The sequence below is a fragment of the Typopeltis vanoorti genome, chromosome 14 (genome assembly GCF_054136105.1).
Source record: "Typopeltis vanoorti isolate ZY-2024b chromosome 14, IOZ_Tvanoo_1.0, whole genome shotgun sequence".
Taxonomy (NCBI): Eukaryota; Metazoa; Arthropoda; class Arachnida; order Uropygi; family Thelyphonidae; genus Typopeltis; species Typopeltis vanoorti.
Genome location: NC_143562.1, coordinates 60,947,840 through 60,962,386, shown reverse-complemented (window position 1 = coordinate 60,962,386; position 14,547 = coordinate 60,947,840). Strand labels below are relative to the sequence as shown.

Here is a 14,547-nt window from a genome sequence, read left to right as displayed (position 1 = left end):
CTGAAATACACTAATACAATCAAAATATTAGTAACATTAAACTGATTAAACTAATATTTCAAATTAATCAAAAATTACTAATTCTAAAAATACAAAAGGAGGAGTTTGTATATATATACCATTATGGTTTCACACAATTGTCCTACTCCCGATGTACACTGACGTACAATTAAAACTTATTGTACATACATTGCAAAACAGAATTGATCAACTGACACAATGACTTTGAACATCTATCTCGATATTGAATATGTACACACATTTAAATATGTTAATCTATTTAAATGCTAAGCAACGTTCAACTATTTTCTTTTTCTTTTTTTTTTTCTTTTTACAGACTAGAAGAAAGAGTAAAGCATACAATAATCTACTGGAAGGAGACCTTATACTTAGCGTTAATGGAAAGAAATGTGATACTCTGAACTATGACCAAGTGATGGCTATAGTCGACGAAAGTGGGAACGAACTTCTGTTAGAAATTGTCAGGTAAGAATCACCAAGAGTGTGTTTCAGCACGTTAGGTGGCATCTTTGAATCGATTGAAAATCTAGAGACTAACGGCTTCTCAGTGTGAGTGAGCAAAAGCGAGAGACAGAGGGAGAGCAAAGAACATGTCACCATCTCGTAGGTCTAAATGTTTATTAAACACTTAATCAATATAATGCATGATAAAGTTTGAATACTTTTTCAGTTAGTTGTTAGTCATCAAACAGCAGAAATCAAACTACAGTATTCAGAATTATCATTAGACCACTATAATATTTCACAAATAACTAATGCTAGCATATTCTTAAAATCTGAAGTTTTCCAATATAGTAATTCTTCTTACACACTCATTGAGTTATCTAAAATTCTTCAGTGTGATTCCATAAGTCGTTTATTCACATCGTAAAATGTGAATAACGACTTACAAGTCAGACTATTGAGCTGTAGTTTGTGGGTTACTATTACGTCAATTTAATCTAAACATACATTTAACTTTACAGAGCTTCAGGAATGCAAACAGCATCAATTTGGATAATAATCTGGTACATTAATTTTTTAATGTGGTTCCACCCACGAAAGGTAATAAATATATATCACATTTGTACCGTGGATGAGCTAAGGATTTATCCCCCCCCTCATTTGTTTATCGGTTTTTATATATTTTTTGTAATTTTATATCTAGTCAATAAGCCCTGTTTTAGAGACCAAACATGGAACTTTTTTCAAACCACTTCAAGCCACTGATAAGCGAGGCGGCGAAATTCATTTCCCACCTAAAGACAATCGCAAAGATCCATGACCACGGCGAAATTCGAACGCGCAGCCTGTTGGTTGGAGAGCGCGTATGCTAACCCTCAGCCAATCAAGCCCACATCACTATTAACACTATTACTATTAAAGCTAGCAGAAGTCCCGAATCTTAATTCTGGTCAGCAGCAAATTAAAATGCTTTGCTGAATATTTGCAATGTCTTATTCCCAAAATTTTCAACATTCGAAAAATTTTATTTAGGCTATAAATTTGCTCTAAGGCGATATGCTTTGAAAAACTATTCCCTATTAATAAGTGTTAGACAAATGTTTATTGGTTTATTATTATATCAGAATGCATTATTTGATCCGTATTCAATAGGAGATTGGTTGGAAGTACTCTTAAAGACAACGAAACCCATGAGACCAATATATTATGTACGTTTAATTGTGTGTGTGTTCCTGTCTAGTTTGTTTTGCTCAAACAAAAACCCGAGTTCAAAGAAGGATTTAATTACTGCAAAGGAATTAAGGCCATGAGACCAACGTGCTGTGTCTGCTGACTTCGTTTATTCTTCTGGTCGATTTTGTATGCTTTGAGGACTGAAGAACGAATTTCTGTAAGGAAAAATCTCGCTACCACCGTATAAGACTAAGGCACCATTAGTCAAGGGAAAATAACCCATACTGTATCTGAGCACACGTGATTTGCCTCCACTTTGAAAGACTCTTCAACGGGTACTTTTTCTTTTCTTTTCTTCAATCCATAGTTGGATTGCTCTCCTGTAAACAATATTATTCTATAGAATTACGAATACTGCATTTTGGGAGAGATGTTAATGATATTTGAAACAATAAATAGACGGACATGCATTTAAGATTGCTTTAGAAGATAGAAGAATAGGATGATACAATTAGAGACATAATATATAAAAAATCATTTCCGAAAATTCCTCATCCCACAAACACACCTTGCGGGATTAGACATTATGTTTCCGCTGAGAAAATTCCTTTTCCTTCTGTCCCCATTATTAATGGGTCTAACTCGCCTTCAATTGAAAAGTTCTTATAAAGATTCTTCGCCTCCCAGACGGGATCTGGATTCAGATTTTACCCACTGAGCTACTACGGAAAACCTGTTCAGTCTGTTATCTCTATAAATATCGTGTATTTGTGTTTTAGGAGATCCCTACTGTCTACTTTATGAGCTAAAAAATCCGTTTTTATGCATTAGACAATCTATCGAACTCGTAGGTAACTTATTATTATCATTGTACAAAACATAATTTTGTATCATTTTGAATGTTTTTCTTTACATTTTGTCAGTAAAATTCCTATGTATTTTAGTAAAGACTCCAGATATCAAGTTTTATTAAATTTTTTCCAGATTGAACTGTAATATACGCTTATGATGAACAAATCGACTTTGTTTTTTGAAATGCGCCTAAGAAGAATATCCAGAAAAATTTCATATTATTAGCAACAAATAATTAGGCTACTGTTCTCTTCCATATGAATAAAATGGTAGTATATTGAATAAAGAAAGTTTTGCGTTAAACTGCTCATATATTAAATGTTAGCATTAGCAAATACTGATATCCAGGTCAGGTCTATTTTTTATTTCGACTCTGGATTTCTAAAAACAGATCTTAAATGTTTTCTACTTTTTTAGAGCCTTTGATATAAACGCTCATGTTACTAATCGTCTAAATAGGCGTCCTCTGCTTCCCTTTCTTCGTATACCAACAATATGTCTTATCTGTTGAAGGTGATCTTTCATGGTATTCGAAAGAAAAAATGCCTACCAATGGGGTATCTGACCCGACATTTCTTTTCTTTCTATTGCTTTTTTTTTCCATTTTATAAAACCCCACTGACGAGAGATTGCAAAACCTATAGCACATTGGTGTCGGATGTGTTCGAGTGGTTGAGAAGAAAGGTAATGTTTCTTTATTGATGTTTCTAGAACAATTGTAGGTGAGTACTTGAATAAATACAGTATGAAGGACACTGTTCCTGAGGACAGAAGCATATGGAATAAAAGAGAAAAAAATATAGGTTAGTTCCATAAGTTTCAAGCTGGCTGGACAATGAACAGATATTGACCAACAGCAACTCGTGCTTATACTGTACAAGCGTAAAGGAAATTTGAGGAATAATGGAAGCCATTTCAGAAGTATAACGCTCACGATTATATCTGTAAAAAATGCCGAAACAAAATCTCTGTGAGAAAGTGATGTAAGCCTATGAGAAAGAAATAGAGAGGGGAGGGACATTCAGTTAACGGAATTGTCCTCATTTTCCTCTTATGGACAGGAGAGGACAGTATTAAGAATTTTAAGTGGTTTTCGATACATCGTCCCAAATATTAGAACCGTATCTAATGTTGAGGGAATTTAAGATCTGTAACAGTTAGTAGTTGTATCAGCGAGAAAGAGTATCTTGAGTTGCAAACTATTTGGAGGCTGAAGAGAATAATATGGATGTGACGGACTTGTGCCAGGAATGGTTAGAAGCATAGTCAGCCCAGCTATAGAAATTTGATCTTGTCTGGAGAGCTGCATGTTATTAGAAATAAGAGAAAGTGATATCTCTCTTACAAGAAATAATAGAGGACTATGTTTTGGTATCATTCAAATTGACAAAGTTGTTTTAAGTTCTACTGAAGAATGACAAGGATATCAGTGTTTAAGGTATTAATTATGGGGATATTGAAGCTTCGAATATTTGAATTAGAAAGTTTGTTAAATGATGAATAGAATTGAATTAAGTTGTTTTGAATTATGTCAGAAGACTAATGCTGTGAGCTCAGCGTATTATGGTCGTTTAGTGCGTGTGTTCTTTTGATCGGTTTGCTTTTTGCGGGATGAAGAATTGGTTTTCAAAAGAAAAAAATGGCTAACTTAGCATCATCTGAAAATCCTTTTTTAAGGACTTTTCAGCTGGCGTGCGTTCTGGATGGGATTGGAACCAAGTCTTTTCAGCCAATGGGCATCGTTCTTACAGACTGTTAAGGTCATTTATGTATAGGGGAAAGAGCGAGTGAAAGTAACACGGCTGGAGAAATCTGAAGAGAAGAACCTATCCGCCTCCACATATAGGAAACAACTAGGGAAGAATCTGGAAACACAGTTGCAAAGAATGGAAGCTAGACCATAAGGTGGTAGCTTGGTAAATAGACTACTAGGCCTCACTAAATCAAATACCCTGCAGTTTTCATAACGACCATCCGAGTTTCTCCAAACAAGTAACAGTTTGAAGATCTACGCAGTATATCTGAAGTGATAGCTGGAGATAAACAGGTTGCCAAAACTGAAAAAAAAGTGAAACATTTGACTCAACTGACTGGACAATTGTTGAAACAGCAGGTCGGAATGATGATGATGATGATGAGTAATTTATTTATCGTTGATCTTCTCCATAACGCATATCTGTTGTACAGTGAAACCATCTTTGCGGGTGTTTAGCATACTTATTTATTTATTTTTTCTGATATAATTTTTTTTCGAACGTGCCAATGAAAATATATTCAGTTGGTTTCCTATAAGAATATAAGTTCATTTAATGTAAAAATTTTAAAGAAATTTCCAAATTCAAATAACTTGGACTTCAAGAAATGATAATTTTTTTGCCGTGGTATCTCATTATCCATTTAACTATACACATTACAATATGCGCAATTTGTTATGCACATGAGAGTTAAATGGTACCTAAGCTGTCATCTGTGCACCGAAAACAAACGTAATTTGAAACAAAATATGGCTTTAAAAAGCACAAAAAACCGTTCTCAACATATCTGCTGCCATATGACTTCTATGATAGTTTATTGTTTTGTCACATTTATTTCTATGACAAAAACACATATAATGAAAAACAACATGTTCCATTTCTACATACGTCTCGTCTCACATTGCTCCTCTGTTTGACAAATTTGAAAACATATCTTAGTTCCTAAGTATGCTGATTAAATATTCAATATTACAGTAATACCTCCTTGATGTTTGGCATTCATTGAGTACTCTCGAAATGAACAACACATTTCTTAATGAATATCTCACTTGAAATAATATTATACTTCAAACTCGCTTCTTGCTACCAAGCAATAATGAAATATTAGTGATTTATATTGATAACACGTGACTTTCATTTTGTTCGTGATCCTATTACATAGTCTGAAGGCAGCTAATATGGTTATTAATACTTCCTTCTTGAAAAACTATATCTACACTTGAATCAGTAGCTGAATGGAATAATATTTACTACTGCATTCTTTCTGCAATTGTTTAGAGTTGTTAACGGAGTCTGGTGTCCCTTATTCTAAATACTTTCTTTAACCTGTGTTTCCGTTATAAACTGAATTTTCATTCTCGAAATTTCTTAGTCAATATATCCTTCTGTATGCATATACTAGAGATATTCAAACTGGAAAGATTTATGAAATTTGAGATTTGAGACCCTCGCTATAATTTATCTATATATTTGGGCTTCTTCCACACTGATATGTAGTCTTGGCTTTAATAAAAATCAGAGAGATATAAAAAGGCGAACAGAAATACTTCCATTCAAATCTGTTGGTAGCAGATTAATATTATCATTCAGCTTTTCGGCATACTTTCCCATCGAAATTTCAGTAGCAAAACTATTTCTGGAGGCGCGGTGTCTGTCTGTCTCCATCTCCATCTCTATAAGTGCTTGATGAAGAGAGCCTCCATAGCCCAAGGTAAGTTAGCTGATCTTCTCATACGGAAGTGCCAAGATTTTGCGACCCGCAACCAAGCAAGCTGGCCTGTAGATTTACAAACAAAAGAATTCTTATAGTCATAGGGCCAACCACCTTATTCTAGAATTATGGTTGCAAATCCAACGATACCTAGAAAGTCATCATCATCATGCTTTCAAGATTTAGGCCAGAATGGCCTGTTCCAGCCTTAGAAGTCATCTTTGAATCACTTTACCTGGTCCTGGTTTTCTTTTTCCCAGTAGTTTGTAATTTACGGCTGTTTTGGCAATCTTCTGTTTTCATTTTTTTAACGTGTTCCATTCATTTATGTTTATATTTTTTTTAATTTTTTCTATTACTGGTTCTTGGTTTAATTCTTTCATAATATCTTCGTTTCTTTTGTGATCAAATAGGGTATACTTTGCAGTTTTTCTCATAAACTTCATTTCTGCTGTTGTTAATCTTTGTTTGTCTTTTTGTTTTATTGTCCAGATTTCATTTCCGTAAAACAGGACGGGTAGGGCTAATGTTTTGTATACTTTTAGTCTGGTTTGTTTTTGAGCTAGGCTAGGTTTAAATATAGAGTTAATTACACCTATTATTTTAAAATATTTTTAAATTTTTAGGTTTATATCTTTTGTAATCATACATCTTGGGTAGTTAAATGAATTCACCTGTTCTAAACTCTTGTTATCTATTACTATTTTAGTTCTTATTGAATCTTGTTCTTTAAAGGCCGTCGTTTTAGATTTTTCTGGTGATATTATCATTCCATAATCTTTGGCTATCTCATTTAAATTTAAAATATCTTTCTGTAAGTTATATTCAGAATTTGTAATTATTATTTGATCATCAGCAAACAGGAGAATGTTTAAGTTCGCAGTAGGAGAAAGGTTAATCCCTTGATGGAAATTTTTATTCCATTTTATTATTATTCAATTTTAGATAAATATTAAAGAGAGTTGCTGAAAGGGGACATTCCTGTCGGACACTTTGGTTTATCTCTCTCGGATATGATAGCTCATAATTTAATCTAATTTGTATTTGATTATTTTCATATATACTTATGATAGATTTTCGAATATTCTCCGGTGGGTTACTTTTTGAATAGATTTTATTTAAAAATAATAAGTCTTTCTTTAAACCTTATATAATTCTGAACCTAGCGTATCTTCTCCAGTTGATTTTCCATTTCTTGTTTCTTTCAGGCCGATTTCTAAACTGGCCCGTTGAATTACAAACAAAAGAATTCCTATAGGCATAGGGCCAATCACCTTATTCTAGAGTTATGGTTATGAAATCCAAGGATACGTGGAAGGTGGTGCGCGCTTAAGTGCTTGATGAATTTCGATGAAATCTAGTGTATGATTCCTTTAATAAAATTTATTCTCAATTTAAATTTCTGCACAGATTGTCCAGTTCGATTTGTAATCTTACATATAGTCACATTTTTTTTTGTGATGATTTCCAATGGTTAAGCCTTTACTGTGAGTTTACAAGGCTTCAACACCTGCAGAGAAAAATATACCGAATTAATTTAGTTAGAGATTGGGTTATAATGAAAAATTTTAAACTTTTAAAACTCCTGGAATAAATCACGGAGATGTTTTTCTAGGTACCGAAATTAAACGCAGTTAAAAAGAACATGGAAGAATACAGGGTGTCCAGTAAGAATCATGGGATTATCTATTACACCACAACAACAGCTGTGCGCAGCTGTATTCAATAAACTTCCACAACATGTGCAATGAAACTTTAAATTAAAAACAGCCCAAATAACGCCCAGCATCATTATGATAATACATGACGCGGCGCTAGTGAGCAACACTAGCACTGTACACAGTTCCTTGTTCCTTATGTATCTGTTGCGTTTATCTACCTCTAAAATGACGGTTGTTTGACAAAATATGCTGATAATACGTTGTTCAAGGTTATCATTAAAATTATCGCTAAGTTGTATTTGACTAGATTTCAATTCAGGAAACTCCCCAGACTCCTATTAATTATGTGATATTCAGTGTAGTTCTGTCATTGTGTGTTTTACCTTTATGCTGGCATTATGCCCAAGTGTGAAAATACACACAGCAAATTTTTCAATCTGATGATTGTCCTGCTTATGAAATTACGAAATATTAGCGGAAGAGGTCTGGAAATAAATGCCTGCCCCAAAATGGAAATTCAGTCTCACTGATATAATCTGTAATTATGCAGACATAAACAGTCAGATTGCTTTCAAAAAGAAAAAAGAAAAGAAAGGCGGGGGGGAAGCTCCGAGATTGTTCGTATCAACTTCTCAGCTTAATCTTGTGTATTTATAACGAAGTGAGGACTTCTGTTTCTGGATGCGAGAGCATGCGCATCATGGGAAAAACTGTGGCATGGGTGTTGATTGAAATTATGGTCGAAGCAACTAAGGCTCTGAATGGCTATTTGGAGTTATGGACGAAGCAACCAAGACTATGAGGTCAGCTTATTATGTTTGTTAATTGCTTGCATTTTTTCTGGTTCGTCATCTGTTTTGCAGGTTAAGGCCGGTATTTTATGTCTGTTAATTGTGTATGTTCTCTGATGGTTTATTAGTTTTCCAGAAAGAAAAGACCGAGAATTTAAACCCCACCACTATCACATGAGACTGGCTAATTTAACAAAGAGGAAGGAAGGAGGATAGGTTGCTCATCAGACAGAATCATTATAAATCAGTAGAACCTAGCAGAACGTTAGGTGGCAAGCTTTCCAACCTCGGGGGAGGGAAGGATTCATCAGTAAGTCAATACAGACCACTTTTCGAATATTTGCTTAGTCCGTTTTTTTTTCTTCTTTTGCTCCCAATCCGCCTTTAATAACAAGTGTGTCGCATTTCAATTGACTATCGTCACTTTATTTTTAGGTCAGAGGAATTACTTTCTGACCGTCCCCTCTTATTTTTACATCACTTGACATTTTCCCAAAGTAGACACACACACACAGATGCATTCACAACAAACACATGTTTTTTTAAAAAAGTGGGTTAACGCTTATCCATATTTCCAGAAACATCTATACAATAATAGTCTCATTACTACTTCAATGGAGAGGTTCTCACTTTAAAGAAATAGATTCGTTGTAAATAATAACAAAGAACCCGCTTTTTAAACAAGACTTTCAGCAAGAGTGTTAAAAAGGGTAAATTTTTTTTATCCGTCTACGAACGTAGTGTTTTCTGAAGGCTTTATGATTTCATGCGTTGCATTATAGCAGCCGACATCTGGTTTATCTCCTGTTCTATGCATGCAGTGTTCTTGACTACGTAAGCGTTTCTAATACATGTGGCATACAATAAACCATCTGGACGAGAGCCAGGTAGTAAACTAATTGTTGTGTAAATGACAACACTTCTTAGTTTAGTGACAACTTCAGCGCCACCTTACTGCATACTTTGTATTATTTCCATGTAGCGGATACTTGTTTAGTTCCAAGTTGTCCTTCTCTAAGGTCAAGTTTATCATGGAGGTTTTAATGACACTGACCTTCGCACTTTTGGTGATGATTGCACTGGCCGTACTCCATTCGGAGTACCTTAATATTAAGAACAAGATTAAGCACAACATCACGGAGAAGAAAACGTCATCAAAACCGAGCAGGTAGGAGATGAATATAGTTACCCAGTTCTTCCGTAGGATTAGTTGAGCAAAAAATAAGATTCTACCGTTCGCTAAATTCTGCGTCATCTGCTTTAAGAAATTTTTTAATATAATTATTTTGAGTAATGGTAGTAATTGAAGAGTATATGGGAGTGTGAGCAGCCGAACTATTAGCTCCAAATGTTTGAAAGCACATATAACTGTAAATTAGGTCAAACAGCTATGTTTGATTTCTCGTCTCTGAAATTTTTCGCTTATCTGTTGATATGCGAAAAATTATACTGTCTACTCCCCCCCCCCATATGATTTTTAATTCATTGAACTAAGGATAAGATTATACAGTAAATGTTCTCAACGAATAAATAAATGCAAGTTCCTAAAGATTGTTTATATTTTTTTCTTTACATCAATGTGGGTCACAGAAGTATTGCCTAATTCGAAACAAAGTTGCTTCGAAATTTGAATATTATTTTGAGTGACTGCATTGCTACTTGCATCTGTAGCTACCTCCTGTTGTAGCAACTTTGTTTTTACATTATATCTGGATCTTATTTTATATTATGACGTATATATTAAAATACATAGCTCTATTCGAATAAAAATGTACCGTTATCTTTTGTCATTTAATAATTGATATTATGATAGTGTAGGGGGGTCCAGTGGACTTTTTTCCGTCTCCTTTTTAGGATCACTTTTGTTTGCAGCATAATACGTTTTTATTTTAAAATTTCACTTCCGAATTACTTAGATTCTAATGAAATTTTGAACAACAGAAATAATCCATAATAGGAATATCATCTTTCCGAAACTAAATGGGGGAGTATTAGTAAGAATTCCCCCCCCCCCAAGACTTAAGAGATCAATCACCGAGACTAAATACAGCTTACACCAGGAAAGACAGCGATTTATCCATGCCAAGAAGCAATAAACTTTAGCAACTATAAACAACTTCCTGTTGATCAGTTAATGTGTTTCTATAACTGGTGATCTACACTGCTTTTGTAGTTATGAATACGACATTGTACTTCCCTCTTTGAAGTTCTTTTAGAGATGATAGCAGTTCCTTCCCCTGTCTCAAAAAAAAAAAAAATCATCGAGAGTTCATGTCATTCATTTTCTTTTTTGTCCTTCACTGCTATGTTTGTTTGTTTTTTTTAAATTATAAATTAATTCCATTCTCGTGTATGATATTTTTGCTATCTTTAACTTTCACTGTTTTGTTTTGTCGGGCATATTCGGAGAGGAATCCCATCACGATATGCGTTAACATGCACGGGCTGGTTGTGCATAGGGGTAGAATGTTAATAGTGTGTTTAAGCGTAGCCATGAAAGAGGTTGCTGACTTGTCTGCTTAGATTGTAAAATATGAGAACAAAAAATTAGTCTAGTTCTTAGACTTCATTCAATTTTTATAGAACAATTCAGTGTATTGGAAATCAGCTTTTTTTAGGACGACAGCGTGATCCTTAAAGATACCATCCTTATAACTGCTAGCACCCGTTTAGGCAAAAAAAAAAAAAAAAAAAACCTGTAAATGCCTCTGCATAAACAGCAATTATGTTGCTTCTACCTACGCAGAACTATCGCTGTGCAGTAACAACACTTCCGATCATTATTCTCAGAATATACCAAGAATCACCATAAACTACCATTCTTTTTAAGTTGTTCAATACTATAAGGCTGGGTAAGACCGCGGTGAAATAGCAGTTATAGGGGCGTTGATTTTCACCTATATCATAACGGTTTCCGCCTTCCTTCAAAGAAATGCTTGGTCACGCGGTTGTAGACGCCTTATTTTTGCTCAATCCTAATATTGTTCACATGTTAAATGAAAGAATAATTTGTTTCAGCTCTCTAAAACAAGCTTATCATAATTCTTGCTTTTCTACAATTTCTAATCTTCTAAATACAGTCATTGTGGCAAACATATGATTTCTATTATTATTATTTTTTTTTGTCTGTGTAGTACGTTACTCACGCCAATCTTCATTTTAAAACGAAGACAGACAACCCGAAGATTGACCTACTATGCTGCAGATAGTAACTCACTAAACTTGCACAACAGCACAAAAGCTTCATCCTTTTCAGACAGTAATGATTCTTAAATTGTATCGTGGTAGTCTTAAATGAGGAGCGTTGTATACGTAGCGTGCCGAGACACGCAGTGCTAATGGAATTTTCGAGAGAACTGCCGGAAGTCTTTGAGGTAATGTTTTGCAGAGAAAGTGACATGTACAGACCAGGAGTTTTTTTAGATTTTACTCAGGAGGAGTCTTGCCTCTATCGCAGTCTAATGGTTTATTTAACCTGTCGAGACTGCCATCAGTTTTTCATTAGAGCCCTGTTGCGTAACAGTTAAATGAAAAGGATACCTTCTCCTTACAAGGTCAAAGGATGGCTAAACATTGAAGGAAAATTCGGTGTTTTTCTTTGCCTTCTTGTTGGAATCGAGAGAATATTTTTTAAATATTCTCTCGAATCCAACATACACAGAAGGAATGAATAAAATGTACGGTGGAAGGGGGGGGGGAATATTTCTATAGTTTTAAGTGAATCCTTCCCACGAAGGTTGCAAACCTATAGCATAGTACATTTGCACCATGGCTAAAAATTAGATAACCCTTCGTTACAGACCAAGTTTGGTCTCACAACTCCAAGCCGCCAATGAGCGGGGCAGGGTTGCACTGGATTATGAGAATTATTTCTTTCCTGCGTAAAAACGCACCGTACTATTCCTACTTTCTAAACCAGATCGGACAAACAGGATAATTAATCCTTATACCCGCAGGTCATCTCCTGTGTGTGTGTGTGTGTGTGTGTGTTCTTCTGGTCAGTTTGCCTGCTTTGCGAGATGAAAAACCGTAGTTTCCGGGAGTAAAAACTCTGCTACCTCCATACGCTATTGGCTTAACACACTTTCAGGTGAAAAACCTTAATAAAGAGTTTTTGCGTCCTAAACTGCATTCGACCCAGGTCTTTCCAATCAGAGGGCATAGTCGAAATCGACTGAGCTACGGAGGCTGTCTTCTAATGCAGGATTTTCGAATTATCTAACCCTTAGCCCAGCCACTACTCAATTTGCGATCCGTTTACAACCTTTCGTGGATGGAATTTACATTACAAAAAAAAATTCAGAACGATAAATTACGCTGTTTAATTTAAAAGTATCGCGTAGAAATAGTAATATGAAATAAACTCAATTAGTATTTGTTCTTTTGGACCAGTTTTTAATTTTTCAGATGTTTCTAAAGAGCATTAGTTCGTACATCTTCCAAACTGTTGTGAATCCTCATTAGGTCTACGAGATTAGTGAATAAACGTTTTTTTTTTCTTTCTTTGTGTGCATTCTGACAAAACACACACACAATCTTCTGATCGTTATACCTGACTGTTTTAAGCGTTACATATTTTTATTATATGGACAATAGCTAAGAGGTATAACAAAAGAGCCAGGTATGCACACGCATTTATGAATATAGAATAAAGGTTTAAGTGAATATCAAATAGTTCTGTACAACTGAACTTCTTAGATAATAGTTTATATAGCGATTTATTAAGAATATAAAATCTGACATGTTCAGCGTTCCTGTGGAGCACATAGTATCCTTTTCGGAAATTAAAGTAGTAATTTAAACGAAAATTTCTGGATTCTTCTCTCCCCCACGTGTAGTGTTACTGTACATCTACAGTTGTTAGTGTTATGACATTTGTTAGTGGTATCATTCAAGTTAAAACAACCTTGTAAAAATTGCACGGTCATTTTGTTTGCTGACACACTACATTATTATTTCTCTAATTATTATTCTTCGAAATGATTAGGAAATATCTTAATTAAAATATTTGTAAACGGTTAATCACCGAGATTTTTTTTTGTTGTAACGCATCAGTAATCATATTGCAATATAACTGAACATAATTCATTAATACGTATTATTCCATTTTCAGAGGGGTATCCAATAAAGAAAATGTAGCTCCCTCCGCACCTTCTCCTGTTCGCCAAACAACAGAAAAAATTGTCAAGGAGGAAATCACTAAGCAGACGTTGAAAAAGGTAATGCAAGCTATTTATAGTTTGTTTAAATCTCGACAGTGAACTGCATTATTGTTTTAATTTAGGAGCCCAAACTAAGTTATTCAACTTAGTTTGGGCTCCTAAATATTTCATCTAAAATAGTCTGCTATAAATGGGCAGTTTGTATCTGGAGGAGAAAAAAAATCAAATATTGAATCTAGATATTAGTTCCCTCAAATTAGAGTACATAATAACACAAGATTATTACTGCAGTTGATCTTTAATTCCAATTGAAATTTATTCGGTAGTTATAATAAATGCTGCGGTCAGAAAGATATTAATGAAGTTAAGCTTGCTTCAATAAAACATATGCTCTTTAAAGCACGATATATTCTCCAGCCTCTAATTACATTATCATGCATAAAAAATGAATTTTGGTACAGAAGTTGCACACCTATTGATAACGTTCAAACAGAGCCACTAGTCCACGTATTCTTGTTGGAAGGAATGAACCGGTCGTACCCAACATTTCAATTCACCCCAAAGTTGTTCGTTATGGTCGAGATTAGAATTTTGTGTAGAACAGCCAACTTTTCCCACATCATTGCCTTGCCGCAATGGCATCTACAGTGTGACATGATCATCGCTGTTTGCTGTTTTGAAAGAGACAGGTTGTGCTTTCCACGATATAGGAAGCATTGTTTTATCTGGAAGTGTTTTTCTGTATTTTTTCTTGTAGTGCCTGGAAGACATGCATCCTTCCCAAGTGTCTGGGTCCATACAAATAGAAAAGTCCAAATATTACACCTCTCCCAATATAATTTCGTAGTTGAGATGACAAATACATCATGGGGGTGGGGGGGGTTCATCCATATAACATTCATTCATCTGATAGGGAAACCATGTAGCTTGCTTTCACGCTCTTTATCAAATGCAGTTTGCACTGTCAGTCGCCAAACC

General features: G+C 34.7%; 1 protein-coding gene across 2 annotated transcripts in view; it reads left to right on the top strand.

Moving 5' to 3' along the window:
* LOC150099527 (uncharacterized) overlaps positions 1–14,547 on the top strand; it is a 79,414-nt gene that overhangs the window by 25,279 nt on the left and 39,588 nt on the right. The window contains exons 2-3 of one of the 2 annotated variants that reach the window (XM_090403414.1): positions 338–486; positions 13,521–13,626. In XM_090403414.1, coding sequence (XP_090259540.1) covers positions 338–486; positions 13,521–13,626 — 255 coding nt within the window. Of the gene's footprint in view, positions 1–337; positions 487–9,404; positions 9,576–13,520; positions 13,627–14,547 lie in introns of those variants that run through there. The other variant, XM_090403415.1, reaches the window with a different exon arrangement.